A 21,058-nucleotide genomic window follows, 5' to 3' on the forward strand; every position below is an offset into this window, starting at 1 on the left:
TTAAGTCTTCAGTTAATTTTGAGTTAATTTTTGTGAATAGTGTAAGATAGAGGTTAAATTTCATTCTTTTGCTGGGGCGCCTGGGTGGCGCAGTCGGTTAAGCGTCCGACTTCAGCCAGGTCACGATCTCGCGGTCCGTGAGTTCGAGCCCCGCGTCGGGCTCTGGGCTGATGGCTCAGAGCCTGGAGCCTGTTTCCGATTCTGTGTCTCCCTCTCTCTCTGCCCCTCCCCCGTTCATGCTCTGTCTCTCTCTGTCCCAAAAATAAATAAACGTTGAAAAAAAAAATTTAAAATTTCATTCTTTTGCATCTAATTATCCAGTTTTCGTAGCAGTGTTTATTGAAGAAGACTGTCCTCTCCTCATTGAATATTCTTGGCTCTCTTGTCAAATTTTAGTTGAGTGTACATGTGTGGATTTATTTCTAGGCTCTTGATTCAAATCCATTGGCCCATGTGTCAATTTTTATGTCAAGTATCATATTGTTTTGATTGCTATAGCTTTGCAGTATAGTTTGAAATCAAGAAGTGTGATGCCTTCAGTTTTGGTTTTCTTTTTCCCCGTTAGGATTACTTTGGCTCTTGGGTGTCTTTTGTGGTTCCATACAAATTTTAGGATTGCTTTTTCTATCTGAGGGAAAAATACCATTAAAATTTTGATAGAGATTGCATTGCATCTATAGGTGGCTTTGGGTAATGTGGACATTTAACAATATTTATTCTTCCCATCCATGAACATGGGATATCTTTCCATTTTGTCATCGTTGATTTCTTTCATTAATGTCATAGTTTTGAGATCTTTCACCTCCTTAGTTAATTTTATTCCTAAGAATTTTATTGGTTTCAATGCTATTGTGAATGGGATTGTTTTCTTTATTTAATTTTCAGATGATTTGTCCTTCATATGTAGAAACATAACTAATTTCTGTTTGTTTATTTTGTAGTCTGCAACTTTACTGGCAATTTTTCTAACAGTTTTTTGGGTGGTGTTTTAGGATTTTCTATTTACAATATTATATCATCTGTAAACAGAGGTAATTTTCCTTCCTTTTCAATTTGGATGACTTATATATATTTTTTCCTTTTCTAATTGCTCTGCCTAGGATTTCCAGTGTTGTGTTTATCTTTTTTTTAAGTTTTATTTATTTATTTTGAGAGGTGGGGGAGAGGCAAAAAGAGAGGGAGAGAGAGAATCCCAAGCAGGTTCCACACTGTCAGCCTGGAGCCTGATGTGGGGTTCAGTCCCACGAACCACGAGATCAAGATCTGAGTTGAAATCAAGAGTTGGATGCTTAAGTGATTGAGCTACCCAGGCACCCCTCCAGTGTTTATTTAATAGGAGAGGTGAGAGTGAGCACCCTTATCTTTTCCAATTATTTTTTCTCTTTTAGAGAAAAAGCTTTCCACTTTTCACTGCTGGTTCACTGGTAAGTGTGAGTTTGTGATATGTGGCCTTTATTATTTTGAGGTATGTTCCTTCTGTACCCAATTTCTTAAGAGTTTTTTTTTTATTATTATGAAAGAGTGTTGTATTTTGTCTAATGCTTTTTCTGCATCTGTTGAAATGATTACATACTTTTTATCCTTCACTTTGTTAATGTGGTGTATCATATTTATTCATTTGTATATGTTGAACCATCCTTGCATCCCAGGGATAAATCTCACTTGGTCATGATGTATGAGGCTTTTAATGTGCTGTCGAATTGGTTTGCTAGTATTTTGTTGAAAATTTTGCATCTCTTTTTTAGGGATATTGTTCTTTTGGTAAGTGGGATATTGGTAATTTTCTTGTAGTGTGCTTATCTGGCTTTGGTATCAGGATGATTCTTGCCTTGTAAAATGAGTTTAGAGTGTTCCCTCTTCAATTTTATGAAAGAATTTTAGGAGGATTGGCATTCATTCTTCTTTAAGTGTTTGGTAGAATTTACCAGTGAAACCATCTGGTACTGGATTTTTCTTTGTTGGGAGGTTTTTGATTGCAGGTTCAATCTCTGCTTGTTATTGGTCTGTTCAGATTTTCTGTTTCTTCATGATTCAGTCTTTGTAGATGGTATGTTTCCAAGAGTTAATCCATTTCTTCTAGGTTGTCCAATTAGTGTGAATATAGTTGTCTATAGTTGTTTCTTTGTTTTCTTTCTTTCTTTTTTAAATTAAGTAATCTCTATGCCCAATGTGGGGCTTGAACTCATGACCCTGAGGTCAAGAGTTGCATGCTTTACAGACTGAGCTAACCAGGCATCCCCATAGTTGTTTCTTATGGTCCTTTGTGTTTCTTTGGTCCTAATGTCTCCTTTATTATTTCTGATTTTATTTATTTGAGTCTTCTCTTTTTTTTCTTACTCTTCCTAACAGTTTTGGTTATCTTTTCACAAAACAGCTTTTAGTTTTGTTGGTCATTGCTATTGTTTTTCTGATCTCTATTTCATTTATTTCTGCTCTTTTCTTTGTTATTTCCTTTCTTCTGCCAACATTGGGCTTAGTTTGTTCTTCTTTTTCTAGTTCCTTGATTGTAAGGTTAGGTTGTTTAATATCTTCCTTTTATAATATCTTCCTTTATTGCTTAAGCTTCCCTCTTAGAACTGCTTTTGCTGCATCCCAAACCCTATAGGTTTTGGTATGTTATGTTTCCATTTTCATTTGTTTCAAGATATTTTTTAATTTCCCTTTAGATTTCTTCTAAAGAAATACAACCCACTGATTGTGTGAAGCGTGTTAATTCTCACATATTTGTGAAATTTCTAGTTTTTCTTTCTTTTGTTATTGATTTCTAGCTTCATAAAATAGTGACTGGAAAAAGAAACACTTGGTATGATTTCAGTCATCTTAAATTTGCTGTTTTGTGGCCTACCATAGGATCTCTCCTGCAAATGTTCCACATGCATTTGAGAAGAATATATTCTTCTGCTATTGGGTGGAATATTCTGTATATGTCTATTAGGTCCATTTGGTGTAAACTACAGTTCAAGTAAAATATTTCCTTGTTTCTTTTCTGTCTGGATGAACTAACCACTGTTGAAAGTAGGGTATTAAAAATCTTCTACTATTATTGTGTTGTGTGTTTCTCCCTTCAGATCTGTTAGCATTTGGTTAATGTATTTAGGTGCTCTGTTGTTGGGTGCATATATATTTATGACTGCTTTATCTTTTTGATAAAGTGACCTGTGTATCATTGTATAATAACCTTTTTTGTCTACTGTTACTGTTTTGGCTTAAAGTCTATTTTGTCTGATATAAGTATAGCTACTTCTGCTTTCTTTTCGTTTCCATTTGCATGGCATATTTATTTTCTCTTTTCACTTTGTGCCTCTGTATGTCCTTAAAGCTGGAGTCAGTCTGTTTTAGGCAGCATATAGCTGTTTTGTTTTTGTATCCATCCAGCCACTCTGTGTTTTTTGATTGGTGAATTCAATCCGTTTACAGTTAGAATAATTATTGATATGTAAAGGGTTACTAATGCTATGTTATTGGTTGCTTTTTGTTGTTTTATACTTCCATTTTTTTTTCTTTTTCCCTCTGTTTCTACTTACCTTTGTAAATTGGTGTTTTTCCATGTGGTATGCTCTGTTCCCTTCCTTTTTAATCTTTTGTGAATCTACCCTAGGTTTTTGCTTTGCTGTTACCATGAGGCTTACATAAGACATTATAGCTATAACACTTTATTTTATGCTGATAACAACTAACTTTAATTGTATGCAAAAACTCTATCCTCTTACTCCTCCCTTTTATGTTTTGATGTCACAATGTATCTCTTTTTATACTGTATATTCATTAACAAACTTTGTACCTATAGTTATTTTTATTACACTCATTCTTTAACTTTTATACTAGAACTACATGGTCAACACCACTCATATTTACAGTGTTAGAGTATTCTGAATTTGACTATATACTTACCTTTTTTAGGGTATTGTATGTTTTCATATGTGTTCATGTGAATAATTAGTGTCCTTTCATTTCAGCTTAAAGAACTCCTTTCAGCATTTCTTGTAAGGTGGATCTCATGGTGATGAATTACTTCAGCTTTTGTTTGTCTAAAAAAATCTTTCTCTCTCCTTCATTGCTGAAGGGTAATTTTGCCAGATAGAGTATCCTTGGTTGGCATTTTTTTTTCTTTCAGCACTTTGAATACATGGTTCCACACATTCCTGGCTTGTCAGGGTTTGGCTAAGAAATCTGTTTTGGCAACCTTGGAGGGTTCTCTTCTAAGTTACAAGCTTTTTTTTCTCTTACTACTTTTAAGATTTTCTCTTTGTCTTTGGGTTTTGGCAGTTTTATTATAATGTGTCTTGGAAAGGATCTCATTAAGTTGGTTTTGTTTGGTGACCCATGAGCTTCGTGAACTTGGATATCTAAATCTCTCCCCAGATCTGGGCTTTTCTCAATCACTGTTTCTTTAAATAAGCTTTCTTTCCCCTTCTCCCTCTCTTCTTTTCCTAAAACTTCAATAATTTGCAGATTGGTACTTTTGATGATATTCCATAGATCACACAGGTTTAATGTTTTTCATTCTTTTTTCTTTGTTATCCTCTGAATAAATTCAGAGTTCCTGTCTTTTATCTCACAGATTCTTTGTTCTGCCTGATCCATTCTATTGTTGATGACCACTGTTGCACTTTTCATTTCTTTGTATTCCTCAGCTCCAAAATTTTTGATTGGCTCTTTTTTCATGATTTCTGTCTCTATTAAATCTCTTGTTTTGTTTATGTATTTTTTTCATGATTTCATTGAATTATCTTTCTGTGTTTTCCTGTAGTTCACTGAGTTTCCTTAAAACAGCTTTGTTGAATTCTTTATCATGTGAATTGCAAATTTCCATGTCTTTTTTTTGCTAGAAAATTATTGTGATCCTTTGGTGGTATCACATTCCTTAAAGTTTTGTATTGCTGTCTTTGCCTTTGATGTAGTAGTCATGTCCCCTAGTCTTTACCATCTTTGGGAGAAAAATATCTTCCCTCAGCCCTGTTGGTGATTCTGCGGCTCTCAGAGACCTTCTGTGGATAAACCTGCTCTACACTTCTTTATCCCTTTTGTGGAGGAATTCTTAAGCTTGTATGCCTTCTCTCAATCCTGCAGTGCACCAAGTTGACAGCCTCCCTTTTGTTTTCCCAAAGGTGATGCTAAAGCTCAAGTTTGTGATTTCCCCCCTAGCCAACAAATTTGGGCTGGCTTTCTTCATGTAGTCCCTAGCCATCTGCCAAAGTGTGCTCTCACTGCTGCCATCAGGAGCATGCATGGGGGGCCAGCCACAGGGTAAGGGGCATTGTGTGGCTGAGGCATGCTGAGAGCTGGGGGCGCCCATGGGCCAGTTGGGGAATCCATGTGCCAGTTGTTTTCAGTGGCCATGCTGTGCTTCCGGTGGTGGGCTCCTTGATGGAATCTGTGGTGGAGTTAGTAGTATCTGCTTCCCTTTAGCGCCTTCCTAGAGTCTTATCTGCCACTCTCTCAGCTTGTTTATGCCCACACCCCCCTGTCCCCTAGCCATGCAGCTCATGATTTCGTACTCTGGATGGGGTGGGAGAGAAATGAGCCTCTTTGGCAGCATCCTACATAGCTGGGGACGCTGGATGCTCATTTACATGTTCTCATTTGCCCCTACAGGAGAAATTAAAGGCTGAGAAGATCTCCCTTGGTCCTAAGCTGTGCAGCCTTGGGGGAGGGGTGATGTGGATAAAGTCAAGTCTTTCCTCTTACCTTATCCGGTGCACTCAAACTCATATTTTTTTGCTTCAACTTTGTGCAGTAACTTCTCTTCTGGAAATCTGGACTTCCACAAAGGCTCTTGTGTCCATGGGTGATTAATAGTGCTTTCCATGGGGTTCTAGGACAGTGTCTGAGAGGGGTTAGAGCTGGTTCGTGGACACTGCAGGTTTCACACCTAGACTGAGGTCTGGATGCCTGTTCTCTGATGCATGGTGGGTGAGACTCTTCCTGAGTTCCTTGACATATGGTGCTGGATCGCAGAGCTCCCACAAAGCCACTTTTGTCCATTGATAAAAACCAAATTATTGTTTTTTGTTAGGGGACAGAAACAAAGGACATCTTATTCTACCATGTGTTGACGTCACCAGCCTGTAGTTAAACATTGAATGTATTATCATAGTTACACTTTTACTTTACTTTCTCTCCTTTCTGTATATAGGACTGATTTGAGTTCCAAGAAAATGTATTCATGTATTCAGGATAACTGAGAAATTACTATAGTTGAATGAAGTGATATTTATCCTTTAGACACTGCTTTTAAAATTTATGAAAATTCCATTTCTTCTAGATGGTGTGCAAATAATTTCCATCCTTCCATTTACTGGGAAAGAATTTAATGTTCACATTATTTTGAGTATTAGTTATTTTAATTTCCTCATTACTTAATATTTTAACTATTTAATAGTTTAGAAAGACTTATCTAGTGCTTATCTAGTCCTGGGAAGGCAGCTTGATGACATGGGAAAAATAGCAATTTTATTCAGATAGACCCAAATTTGTCACCTACCCTAACCACTGACCAGTGGAGTGTTCCTTGACAGGTTGCTTTTCTTTTCTATGACTTAGGTTTTTACATTATTAACTTGGAAATAGTAATACCCACCTTGCAGGATTGTTGTGAGACTAAATTATAATATTAGCAAATTCTTATCTTGCTAAGTAACAAATCCACCCTAATTTTTCTCCTTTTCTGTTTATGACAAAAAATGGCTTTAAGAGAGGTTGTTTAGCTTGGTTTTCAAGTCTAGGTTGGGAATCATTTCCCTGTGACTCCTTGTAGATACTGCATTGTCTTCTGGTATCTCTTGTGGCTGATTAAACCTTTTCTGTAAATGTGCTTCATAGGTGATATGTCTTTTCTTTCGGTTTGATTTTGTTCTTTGTCTTTCAAACAGTTTCACCATGATGTCTCCAACCATGTGCACGTGTTTCCCCAGTGTGTCTTCCATTTCACTAATTCTCTCTTCAACTTGTTTGTAACAACTCATTCTTTTTTATAAGTGAGTTTTTATGTTTGTCACAGCTGTACGCAATTTTGAAAAACATGTTTATTTATTTTGAGAGAGAGAGCACGAGCAAGCACACAAGCGGGGGGAGGGACAGAGAGAGAAAAGGTGCAGCCAGTGCAGAGCCAGAGGCGGGGCTCAGTCTCACAAGTGGTGAGATCATGACCTGAGCTGAAATCAAGAGTTTGACGCTTAACTGACTGAGCCACTGAGGCACCCCGGTATGCAGTTTTAAAAAAGGAAGAAATTCTGTAAGTCTTGTTATGAAAACTTAAGTCTATCTCACTCTCCAGGAGCAACCATTAATCTCTCAACAGATTCTTTCATTTGCCTCCATATCTTTAAATGGTGTGCTCTGATTGCTCCTTTGCCAGGTTAGACATTACCTATTGCCTTTTTTCTGTGGAAGATGAAGATTTAGCTCTTTTTTATCCTATGCCCCTCCTGCCATTTTCCATCCCTTTGTTCTTATATAACTATAACATAGTTATATTCTATTTCGCTTAGATAAATATTTGTTTACACCATTATAACTGTGTAAAACCAATCGCAGTTGAGCATATGGTATATCAGTGGTCCTCATAATGGTTCCCTAAACCCTTTCATGGAATGTGCAAGGTCAAAATGTATTTTTATCATTATACTAAGACATTTGCCCTTTTTACTGTGTTGGCATTTGACTAATGGTGCAGAAGCAGTAGTAGGAAGGACTGGTGACTCCTTAGCACGAATCAAGGCTGTGGCACCGTACTGTACTTGTAGCTGTTGTAGTCTTCACTGCCATACGCTCACAGTTAAAAAGAAATGTAGTGGCTTTTGGCAAGTTTTTTATCTTAATTTCTTGGCTTGGGATGTCCATGTCACTTAAATTGTATTAATTGAAATGTCACACTCATCAATGCTGGACTTCTGGTTTCTGTGTATTTTATTTCTTGAGACTGATCAGTTTTTCCACTTAAAATTCTGGGCAGAGGGCTAATTTCATTGCTCTTTCCTTACTCTGATTGAGTTTTTCTAGTCTCATTTCCCGGGACAGGGCAATTTTCCACTAAGAACTTTATGCAGAAGGCTCAGCTTCATTTCCTCCACATTGTATAGGCTCCAGGTTGTCTCCTTACCTATGTTGAAAGTAAAGCACTGAGGAAAGTGTCGCCTTGATGAACACACATGGGAATGGTTAGAATGGGGGAAGAATATAAATTTGTTGATTTTAGAACTCTAATTTCCATGACTGCCTAAGTTTTCCTAATATATAGAAAGTATTGCCTATGCTTAATGTAATGAAAAATAGGTTATGATTTTCAGCTCTTTAATGGGATTAGCATATAACATTTGAACACCACCCTTTCAGGAAGTGCTATTTACTGTACTGGATGCATCAACAGGAATCCTTCCTGGGATTAGGAATATGCTGTCAAGTATATTTGTGCCAGCTATTCTTGCAACAAATAATTGGGGTGCTCTAAACCAGTCCAAGCAAGGAGAATCTGAAAAACACATTTTCACCGAAACCATCAACAGATACCTTTCATTTTTAGATGGTAAGTGCAAAATTTAACGTTTAGTACATTACTGAAAATGAGCAGATTAACTGTAAGATCTGTTATTAAAGATAAGCTTTAGAGGAAAACCGTTCTATCTTAAAAGAAAGTATTACACAAAATAATTATGAGACCTAGAAGTAAGAAATCAAATCATTAGAACCTCTCATTTCCGGGGATCTTTGCAGGAGTAGGATATATTTTTAAAAAATTTTCCATTGTAGCAAGAAGATTCTATTCCTATGTTATTAATGAAAAATTCCACCATATTTAAAAATATTACTATATTATTAGCTCTTTCGAAAATATACAACTTTATTAGTTCATATTATTAAAATACATATTATTAACAAATAACCAAGTCAGAATCTAACAATCAGTTTGTATTTATGTTTCTCTAACATTTGAGTAATTATAGCTGGAACCACACATTGACATTAAACACCTCTTCTCAATATTGTTTCTTCTCTTTTAGGTGCTAGAGTAAGTATTGAGGGCACAGTTAAGTTAAAGAAGGTAGACAATGTCGATTTTTCCAAACTGCATACTTTTGAAGAAGTGACAGCTGCAGCCAGCAATTCAGAAATGGTTCGTCAGCTAGAGGATGTGCTGATGACATGGTACAGACAGATCGAACAGGTGAGCTAACTCAAGTATTACATCAGATGTGAGTTGTAGCTCTCAGCTGTGTCCTAGCCATTGCATTGTGTCCCTGAAAGTAAAGGGAAGAGGAATCTTGCAGATTCGTTTATGAAACTCAGCTTATTCTTGACCTCAGTGCAAAATCATTGTTCTCTGGGGGCCACTGAAAATCAATTTTAATTTTAAACATTTTAAATATTTTTAAATATTTAAATATTTTAAAAATATTTTAGATACCTAAAAATATTTTAAATATTTTAAATATGTCTCACTCTTAAGGAGGAACCGTAACCATATGGGTTGAGAATGAAAAAAATGAAGAATCAGGAATAGCCAGTGTTCATTCCAATACTTTATATATTGTTTATACTCTTCATAAGAGAAAAGAAGAGGATACAATGAAGCAACTATAGCCACAGTGCTAGACACTAAATAAATACCTCTTGGTTGATCAATGGAATTGTCTATGTTGACAAAGATGTTCAAACTAGGCTCATTCATGTCACTACTACAACTCTCTGGCCAAATAAATTTTCTCTGGCAGTAGGGAAAGCAACAATAAGAATGGGGCATATGTTAACATTCTGAGAGGTGCCAACCTACATTACCCATACTGCCCCAAATCAGGCACTATGCAATTGCTCTAAACTGAAAGAGGCCTCTAGGAGCCAACTCACGGATCTCTAGTTCATGAGCACAGGTCAGTGGAGCTAGAGAAGAAAACGTTCAGTCAAGTGAAGACTAAGGCAAAAAAAAATCTTAACTGAGTAAAAGCTTTCTAGAAAAGAGCACTTTCAATTTACCTCTCTTAGAACTATGTTAGAAGGAAGGAGGTGCAGTTGGAATGGAAAAATTGGAGGACTTTGGAAACTCCACCAGGGCCTGGAGTGCTGGTCACAGAATTTGTTCCAGGTGTCACTAGGAAATTGAAGTGGATAATAGAGCACCGCAGGACTTCTGTACCCACTTACTATGTCGCTGGAGGAAGGGGGAGCTGTAACCCATTGTGGAAATCAGGCTCTGTCCTACACAATGGCTGAGGAGATCCCCCCAGTTATTGCAATCAATCAATATAGATTTTCTTTCATGAAAATGAACAAGCAAAAGAAAATAGCTGAGATTTAGGGAGATTTAACAAGTTGAAATAAGAAAATCACATTGGGCAATTGCAGCAAATGGCTCCAATTAAGTAGAATCAATGCAGGAAATGGGAGAGATCTTTAATCTAAAATAAACATCTGAACCATGACATCTAAAATAAACATTGACCTTGTCATACGCAAAAATTAGTCAAGATAAATTATAAACATAAATTTGAAAGCTAAAAATGAAAAAAAAAAAAAACAGATACACACGACAAATTGGATGAATCTCAAAAACACTGTGAGTGAACAAAAGCAACCCTAAATAAGTAATGTGAAAAATAAAACAAAACCTATAAATGAATCAGAACACAACATAGAGCTCTATTGATATCTTCTTAAGATACAAAACTCAGAAGCCATGAAAGAAAAAACTGACATATTTGACTACATAAAAACAATTTACCAACTTCCATATGTCAGAAATTACCATGAGCAAAATTAAAAAACAACTTTCTTGGAGAAAATATAATCAGCATATATAACAAAGAGTATCCATAATATGTAAAGATCTTCTTTACATCATTAAGAAATGGGCAACATTGAAAAAAAAAATAGGCCAAGGATATGAACAATGTCATTCAAGGAAAGTACATGGAGATATTTGACCTGGGAGTGGGTGGGAGGGGGGGTTTAGGAGGTCATGATAGCTTCAAATATTTGATGGGATTTCATGTGAAATTAAACTTGCAGTGTATGGCCCTAAATGGCAGAAGACGAGGTGGTGGCTGCAAGGAGAGAGATTTTTAATCTTGAAATCAGGATAATTTTCTCACAGAATCCCTTCTTCACACACACACAAATACAGAATGTACTGCATCCTAAAAGTACCCAATTTGAGGCTGGTATCTATCTACGAAACATGTTGTAACAGGAATTAAATTTCAAGAATTTTCATTCTTTAATTCTGTGATTCAAACTAGATAGACCTTCAGCCAGTTAAGAGAAATTTAAATTATGTCTAGTGTCCTCTATTTAAGGTGACGAGGAAGCTTGTGATAGGATTAGGAAAGAGTTCTACACAGAATGGTTAAAATTAAAAGCAAGTAACTTTCATGGAGTGAAGAAAGAACCTTCATGGGTCTGAAAAATCAACTGTGTATTTTACTTCCTTTGTATTCTTAAAAATTCCATCACAATTTAAGTTATGTGAAGCTATAAACATAAAAAGTACAGAAAACAATATAACAAAGACCCCTGAAACTACCACTGAGATTAAATAGATAGATTCTCATTTTTTTTTTTTTTAATTTTTTTTTTCAACATTTATTTATTTTTGGGACAGAGACAGAGCATGAACGGGGGAGGGGCAGAGAGAGAGAGGGAGACACAGAATCAGAAACAGGCTCCAGGCTCTGAGCCATCAGCCATCAGCCCAGAGCCTGACGCGGGGCTCGAACTCACGGACCGCGAGATCGTGACCTGGTTGAAGTCGGACGCTTAACCGACTGCGCCACCCAGGCGCCCCGATAGATTCTCATTTTACTTCAGATCTGTTTTATTTTCTGCCACATTTACTTCAGATCTTGTTTTATTTTCATGAAAGCCTCCAACCCATCCCTTTCCTTCCCTCTATATTACCACTATCCTGATGTTTTTGTCTCTCATTCTCCTGAAAGTTTTACACTTTTATTGCATTTTCATATTTGTAAGCTTTAAATTATATATATTAAAATTATATGTATACACTATGTATATATATAAATACAGAATATATATTTGTGATTAAGGTCTTTATACAATTGGTATTTATAATATCATTTCACAGTTTATGTTTTTTCTCATTTAGCATTCTCTTTCATCTGTGTTGGTACAAATAAATTAAATTATTCACTTAACTACTGTCTGGTGTTCCTATCAGTTTATTATATACATTTTCAGACATTAAGATACATTTAAGTCATGTCTAATATCCTCTGTTTAAGGAGGTAGAGAGATTTGTTCATCCATTCCTTCAGAAAGACAGTTGTTTCTATTTTTAGAAATTCAGTTAATTTTTAGAATTCAGTTAATACCTTTGTTCAGATCTCCTTTGCACAGGTTCTAGAGTTTCTCAGTGGAATTGCTGACAGCAATAGCATATGGCTTTTTTTATTGGGTATTACATAGCCCTCCAAAGAGTGGTTATATTAACTTACTTCATTTTTATAGAAGCCTATGAGAGTTCCCATTTCTTCAAATCTTTTGTTGCACTTGGATCATTAGATTTCTAATCTTTGTCAGTATGTTGGGTGTGGAATGATATCTTATTTTGTATTACTCTGATTTCTATTGAGGTTGAATGTGTTCAGTGGCTATTTAAGTTTTCTCTTTGTTGAATTGCCTGTTCACATCCTTCACCTAGTTTTATTTCAGATTGCTTGATGATATCTTACCAAGTTGCTGGAGTTTAAATAATATTTTCCATATGTTAACTTTGTTGGTCTCCATTGTGTCCTACATTTTCATTTGGTATGGTGTCTTTAGTCATGTGAAAGTTTTATATTTTAATGTAAACATATTAGTTACAAATTGTAATCCAGCTTCATTTTAGCTACCTCCAGTGGTAGGAACATTGTGCTTTTTGTATTTTATTCAAGAAACTTTTCTACTTAAATATTATGTAGATATTCTCCTGAGTTATTTATTTACCTTAAATATTAGTGAAATCTACAGAAATAAATACCATAAAAGAAACAAATTGTTGTAAAATGAACACTCATGTAACCTTTGCACAAGAAGCAGCATTACCAGCACCTAACAGTCCTCATGCATCCCTCTTCCCAATTTTAACTCCCTTTTCTTCCCCCAGTGGTAACCATTTTCTTGACAATTACGATATTTAGTTCCATGCTTTACTTCATCATTTTCCCCTCATCTCCTATGTTTTCTTTAAAAGTGTTGCCATTTTGTTTTTAATATTTAGGTTTGTAATCCATCTGGAATTAATTGTGTATGTGGAGTAGGAATCTAATTTTGTCTTTTTCCATATAGTTAGCCAATTGTCCCCAAAATAAGCTGTTTATTTAATAGCCCATTGTTTCCTCCTGACAAATTTTTAATATCACTCTGTAATACATAAAGTTTCTAAATCCCTTTGTCTATCCCACTGGTCTACTTATTTGGGTTTTACACTCAGGTAATACTGCTTCCATTTCTGTAGTTTTTTACTAAGTCAACATTTGTCATTTATGTATTTTTCTTCAAAATTGCATTGGTTATTTCTGGTTAATTATTCTTCCAAATTAATTTTAAGACTAGCTTTTCAAGTATTCTGAAAAACTCTATTGATATTTTGATTGGTTTTCACTAAATGTATACATTAATTTAGAGAAAATTGTCACCTTTATATGGTTGAAGATTTCCATCCACGAACATGGTATTTCTCTCCATTTATTTAGGTCTTCTTTTGTATGCTGAAAGTAAGTTTTCTAATTTTATCCACAAAGATATTGTACATCTTTTGCTAATCTCTAGATATCTGATCATTGTTGTTGTTTGTTACAGCAAATACTATCTTCTTTTAGAAATTACATTTTCAGATTGCTATATGGCTTGTAAAGAAATGCTACTAATATTTATGTGTACATCCAGTAACCTTACTGAATTGTTCACTTTTACTTATTATAGAAGTTTGTCTTTAGATATTCTTGAATTTTAAAAATGTAGCCAAACATATCATCTTTGATTATGACAATTTTTTTTGAGAGGGAGAGCACACAAGAAGGGCAGAAGGAGACAGAGAATCTTAAGCAGGCTCCACACCTAGTGCTGAGCCGGATGTGGGGTTCAATCTCATGACCATGAGATCGTGACCTGAGCCGAAATCAAGTCTGACACTCAACCAGCTGAGCCACCCAGGCACACTGCCATTATTGTTTTTGTTTTTGTTTTTTTTTTAATTTCCAATTCTTACGCCTTTTGGTTGCTTTTCTTGTTTGGAGACCTCCATTACCACGTTGAATAGTTGTGGATGGTGTTAGTGGCAAATTTTTCTTGTCCTTGGTTTTAAAGTGATATTTTCTAAAATTTCATCATTAAATATGAGGTTTGCTATAGATTTTTGGTAGATACTATTTATCATGTTAAAGAAGTTCCCTTTTGTTCTTAGTTTCCTAAGAGTTTTTCTTTTAATTTTTTTTTAATGTTTATTTTTGAGACAGAGACAGAGCACAAATGGGGGAGGGGCAGAGAGAGAGGGAGACAGAATCTGAATCAGGCTTCAGGCTCTGAACTGTCAGCACAGAGACTGACACAGGGCTCGAACTCACAAACCATGAGATCATGACCTGAGCAGAAGTCAGATGCTTAACTGACTAAGCCACTGAGGTGTCCCAGTTTGCTGAGAGTTTTTAATATTCCTCAATTAAAATTTATAAAAATTTTTAGCTTCCTTTGAAAAGATACAAACAATGAGGTTTTACCAAAGAAGAAAGTAACATTCTTAAATTCTGTGATTTTTTTTTTTTTTTTTTTTTAATTGCAGGTACTTATTGAGAGTGAGCAGATGAGAAAGGAAGCTGATGACTCAGGTCCACTTACTGAATTGGAACACTGGAAACGCATGTCAGCCAAATTCAATTATATCATTGAACAGATTAAAGGACCAAGTTGTAAGGCTGTCATAAATGTGCTTAATGTTGCACACTCCAAACTGTTAAAGGTAAAAGGCCTTTTATTTTAAAATTTGCTTCAGAACAACCAACTAGAAAATTACCCTTCTTGAACTGCTTCTTCACATCATATACTGGAACCATGTGTTTAGAGGTTTTAAACGTTGAGGTGAGGCTCTCTCATATTCCACAATTATTTCCCAAAGAGGAAAAGGAAGTATAGAAATGAAGACTTCTTTCTCAATATTTTGTATATCAATTTTGACAATACTACTATGGAATGATTGCTATTTATTTTTAAGTTGCTTTTGAAATTGTGAATCAATAGAGGCTCATTGAGGTAAAGAACTACATAGAAAATCAAAAACAAAAATGTGCTCTTGTTAGATAGATAGCTCATGTCCACTAGTCCACAGTTTGGTTTGATTTTTTCTGGGTCCTTTTATTTTTCTGTATTCTTTCTTTAAAAAATTTGTCTATATTTATCTATATCTGTATCTGTCTATCTAGATATATATCCTTTTCTCAAAGACCCAAAATAATGCAATGTTATAAATAACTAACTTAGAAAAGTCACTCCAGATAGAAGCAAGTCCAGCTTAAGCCTACAGACAAAATGTTAATTACAAAAAGAATGAGTCTTTAGTTTTAGTAAATCATTTAAGGTGTTTATGATAACTTTGTCTTAAATAATATAAGAAACAGATGTATCAATCACATTTCAGTACCAGCTACTTTAGTATATGTATGATTACGGAAGATAGCCTGAATTTCTTTTTTTTTAAATTTTTTTAATGTTTATATTTGAGAGAGAGAGAGAGAGAGACAGTGCACAAACGGGGGAAGGGCAGAGAGAGAGAGAGACAGGGAGACACAGAAACTGAAGCAGGCTCCAGGCTCTGAGCTGTCAGCACAGAGCCCGACGTGGGGCTCAAACTCATGAGCTGTGAGATCATGACCTGGGCTGCAGGCAGACGCTTAACCGACTGAGCCACCCAGGTGCCCCCTGAATTTCTTGATTAAAATTAAGTACAGTGATATATTTGGATGTTTCATGGAATTCTTATACATTTTTTCCCTTAGAATTGGCGTGATTTGGATGCAAGAATAACAGATACAGCAAATGAATCAAAAGATAATGTCAGATATTTGTACACTTTAGAAAAAGTGTGTCAACCTCTCTATAACTATGACCTAGTAAGTATGCTTTTTAAAGTGTACTTTTAAAAATAACTCATTTTAAAATAACGTAATATATGTGTATTGGGAAATGTATACTGCAGAAAAATTATATAAAAGATATATTTTCCTGTTATACATCTATCATGAATTATAAACTTATTATTCCAAACTACATTTAAATATTTGACATTATCATGAGTATAATCTCATTTGTGAATTAAACTAATTAATCCATTGCACATCACAAATTACCCCAGAACTGATTCGCATAAAACACAGTTCCTATAAATCAAGAATCCAGGCATAGCATAGTTTGAGTGTCTCTGCCTCAGGGTGTCTCATGAACTTGTGGACAAACTATTAGCTGGGAATGTGGTCTCACTGGAAGTGGAGACTAATAGTTGGAGGGTCCACTTCTAAGCTTGCTCATATGGTTGTTGGCAGGCCCCAGTTGCACACCACATGAGTTTTTACATAGGGTAACTTGCTTCCCCTAGGGTGAATGATCCAGGAATGAGCAAGAGAGAGTGCCCAACCAGCATTACCCTGATATCAAAGCACTACAAAAAGAAATAGAAAGATATCCCATGTTCATGGATTGGAAGAATGAATATTGTTAAAATTTCCACACTACCCAAAGCCATCTATATATTCATACAATCCTTATCAAATTTCCAGTGACAGTTTTTGCAATAATGGAGAAAAATCCTGAAATTTATATTGTACGTACCCACAAAAGATGTCCACTAGTCAAAACAATCCTGAGAAAGAATAATAAAGCTAGAGACATTGCACTTCCTGATTTCAAGCTATACTGCAAAGCTAGAGTAACTAAAGCATTACGGTACTGGCATAAAAATAGACACATCAATCAGACAGAAACAAGAGAGATAAATCCTCACATATATGGTCAAAAATTTTTGACAAGGGAGCTAAGACTACTCAGTGAGGAAAGGATAGTCTCTTCAATAAATAGTATTGGGAAAACTGAATAATCATATGCAAAAGAATGAAATTAGACCCCTATCTTACATTCCTCACAAAAATTAACTTGGAATGGGTTAAAGACTTCATTGTAACACAAGAAACCATAAAACTCCTAGAAGAAAGAATGGGGAAAACACTTCTTGACATTGGTTTTAGGGATGATTTTTTGGATAATATATCAAATATGTAATATTATAATATATATTATTGTATAATATAATTATATTATATTATTATATTATATATATGTTGATATATATATATATCAACAAAATGTAAAGGCAACCTATGGAATGGAAGAGAATATTTGCAAATCATATGTCAGATAAGGAATCAATGTTCAAAATATGTAAGAATTTATACAACTCAATAACAAAAGCAAACAATATAATGGAAAAAATGGGCAGGAACTGAAGAGACATTTTCCCAAAGAAGTCATCCCAATAACCAATGAGAACGTGAAAGGAAGCTCAACATCACTAATCATTAGGAAGTACAAATCAAAACCACAATGTAATATCACCTCATAGCTATCATCAAAAAAACAAGATAACAAGAATGGCTAACATCAAAAAAACAAGTAGTGGGAATGTAAATTGATGCAGTCACTATGGAAAACAGTACGGAGACTCCTCAAAAGATTAAATAGAACTACCATATGATCCAGCAATTCCACTACTGGGTATCTTTTCAAAGTAAATGAAATAAGGATATCTGCACTCCCATGTTCATCACAGTATTACTTACTCATAATAACCAAGATATGGAAAAAACCTAGGTGTCTATCACTGGATAAGTGGATATATATATGAAAGATGGAAATCTTGCCATTTGTGACATGGGTGGACCTTGAGGACATTATGTTAAATGAAGCAAGTACGACAGAGAAAGACAAACACTGTGTGATCTCACTTATATGTGGAATTTTAAAAAGCCAAACTCATGGTAACTAACTCATAGAACGTTAGTTGCCAGGGCTGGAAGTGGGGGAAATGGAAAGATGTTGGTCAATGAGTATAAAATTCCAGTTATAAATCCATAAGTTCTGGGAATCTGATGTAGAGCATGGTATATTTTATCCTTTCTTTAGTAGAGAGGGGAAGTCAAGGAAACTAATATTTGTTGAGAACTTACGGCAGTGTTGCCCAACTTTGGCTGGGTGTTGCCTCTTTTGTGGATCATGTTTAGCCAGGAGAGTTCCCCAGGCAATTGTGTTTTTAAAGGTGTCCACAGTCTTGAAAACCCCTGGCCTTTTACTGTAGGCATTGTAATACATACTTTCCATGCATTTTCATTCTGTATGCAAAACAGTCCTCATTTTAAAAACAAAGAATAGAATTTGAGCATTTCTACAACTGTAAGTCATGAGACTGAATTTGAATCTAGCACTCTGGCATTTTGCTTTGTTTTTTTTCCTGCTTCTCCATGCTGCTTCTTCAAGTTATTCTCTAAGTTAAAATGCTTTCAAAATAATTTATATTAGTGTCTGATATACATATTCAGCATTCTCCATTCTAATTTTTGAAGACATAGTCAAAGCCTCCACATACATGTTGCCATTGGCTATATGGTTTGGTTGGCCAAACTTTTTAGGGCAGGGTCAATGCTGGTTTCATCCTGGAGTCAGGGAAAGAGGATTTGGAGAAGATAGATATGTATAGGGGTGGTTCATACCCATTCCAAGATGGTTCCGTTAACCAAGGAGTTTAATGTAGGTGAGGAGGGAAAAACGTAGAGTTGAGAGCCTTGGTCAGGACAGTTCTTACGGCCATGCAGGAATCTATTCTCCACCAGGAAGCACCATGAGAGAGAATAGGAAGACTTCCAGGAGCAGTCTTGGAATTGATTCCATAAAGAGATGATGGGTTTTATTTACAGCTTATTTACACCTTTAGTACCAGCAACTGGACTTCTGCTGGGGACCTTTTAAAAATCCGTTTCACATTAGAACATGTTGCATCACTTTTTAGGTGTTTGTGTGCATATGATCATGAGTAAAACAAACCAAATTGGTAATAGAGAATTATGGCCATTACTTGGCTCACTCAGGAGCTCAGTGATTTGATTCCCCAGCTTTATAGCATGTGCAGTTAAAATCTATTTCTAAGAAAAATCAGAATTATCACATGTCACATGCATTTGGGCTTACTCACAAGAGTTGAAGATTCAAATATTAAATAGACATATATTTAAAGTCTATTCTAGGAGGACCACCTGCAAGTAGATATTGATGAAACAAATGTAACAAAACATTAATTTTTGTCAAGTGTAGCGATGGATATAACTGATCATTATACTATTCTCTGTACTTTTCTATATTATTTAAAGCTCTTCATTATAAAAAATAAACTTGGAAGAAAGGTACAATGCTTTTTATTGTTATCAAACTCTCTAGATTTTTAGGTGTACTAATTTCAACTTCTTGGTTCAAAAGACTTGTTTAAATTTATAGAATTTTCACATCTTTAATTCTGGTGTTCTTTTCATCCTAGTAATTTAAAAAATTTTATTCGATTGCTCTAGCCATGGATATACATTATTATTATTATTTTGTTGTTGTAGTTATTGTTGTTGTTATTGAGCTTTTTATATTCTCTGATGAAGGAATGTTTCAAACATTATCTTTGATATTAAAGAAGTACTAATAATACTGTCATATAATTGCTTCCCCCTCATATAGTCACTATCTTCGATGCATTCACTGTTCTTTTTATCCTCATTTTCTTTACTCTCATTAAAAGCAAACAGCAATTGCTTTGGTTTGTAACTCACAAACTAGTTTAGCTTGTAACTCACATTTGAGCAGGAAAAGTTCAGAGGACTCATGCTTCCATTTCTGGTTGATAAATTTTATGAATTTTATGTTTAATGTTTCATTTTATTATCTTGCTATTGCACTTTCTGGGTATTGGCATATCTGTCGTGTGTTTTACATATAAAGTGTCAAACACTGTGTACAGATAGGTAAGAACTATGTGCTCAAGGAGCTTCTCTAATAAATGATGTTTAAATTTAGATGAAGGTCATTTTCCTGATGGACCCATTTGGTGCCATCTCTGAGCCTTCTTCACTGGAGCTAGGGGCACTTTGTAGACTTGCTTTATTGAGAGTGGAAGGGACTCCTCCAAGGCTTATTTTCATTAGACTCTTTCTGATATACAGATAACACATATAATATGAATTCTGACATACAAGGTGACCTGCAAAGTAATGATGTTAATTTACATAAGCCACATACAATTGATTTAATTAAGCCATAGTTAACACCTGATGCCTAGGACATACAGCACACTATTCAGTAGTTATTTCTGGTTTTATTTTGTCATTATTAAAGAAATCTTTTATATATTCTGTTTTGTCCTAACAAAAGGCAAGCTCCTTGATGGTGGAACAGCCATTGACCTGTTCTTCCATCCTGATTTGTGTCATAGTTAAAAGCAGGGTCTCAAAATGTCAGGCACATAACTGTAGTTATGTAACAGCTGTGGGACAAGGTACTTAACTTCCCTGCTTCTATGTTTTCTCATCTGCACAATGGGAATAATCATAATACTTTATTTTTTAGGTTCTACGACACTTATCTTTCTCACATTTAACATCTCTGTACTCAGAGCACATCTTATAAGAGAGTCCAGTCTTAGGAATCATTGTGGATGTGACTGGACACCATCTTAGATTATTAGTTTTCCGATTGAAGTGGTTTTTTTTTGTTTTGTTTTGTTTTGTTGGTAACATTGGTATGAATTTAGACTACGGTGAGTAAGTAACCAGCCTGTGGTACAAATCTTCAGGACAGTTTATTCTCCCACCATACCCAAGGAACAAGATTTGGATATGGAATCTTTGTTCCTGTCATTTTCTCCAATGGCTCGTTTATTTCATGATTACCTTTACAGAGGACATTTAGCCTGTTGGTGACTTAGTTTTACGGGAGAGTTAAAACTTCCCATATTGAGCATTGTTTTCCTTTCTTGCTAATGTATAAAGAA

General features: G+C 35.2%; 1 protein-coding gene across 5 annotated transcripts in view; it reads left to right on the top strand.

Annotated features, from left to right (window-relative positions):
- DNAH8 (dynein axonemal heavy chain 8) overlaps nt 1-21,058 on the top strand; it is a 347,525-nt gene that overhangs the window by 24,816 nt on the left and 301,651 nt on the right. For 4 of the 5 annotated variants that reach the window (XM_086706753.1, XM_086706756.1, XM_086706755.1 and 1 more), the window contains exons 7-10: nt 8,335-8,524; nt 9,000-9,163; nt 14,774-14,950; nt 15,984-16,097. In XM_086706753.1, the coding sequence (XP_086562879.1) occupies nt 8,335-8,524; nt 9,000-9,163; nt 14,774-14,950; nt 15,984-16,097 (645 nt within the window). Of the gene's footprint in view, nt 1-3,810; nt 6,978-8,334; nt 8,525-8,999; nt 9,164-14,773; nt 14,951-15,983; nt 16,098-21,058 lie in introns of those variants that run through there. The other variant, XM_086706757.1, reaches the window with a different exon arrangement.

This window comes from Puma concolor, chromosome B2, assembly GCF_028749965.1.
Source record: "Puma concolor isolate L17-30 chromosome B2, mPumCon1.1.hap2, whole genome shotgun sequence".
In the NCBI taxonomy this organism is placed as follows: Eukaryota; Metazoa; Chordata; class Mammalia; order Carnivora; family Felidae; genus Puma; species Puma concolor.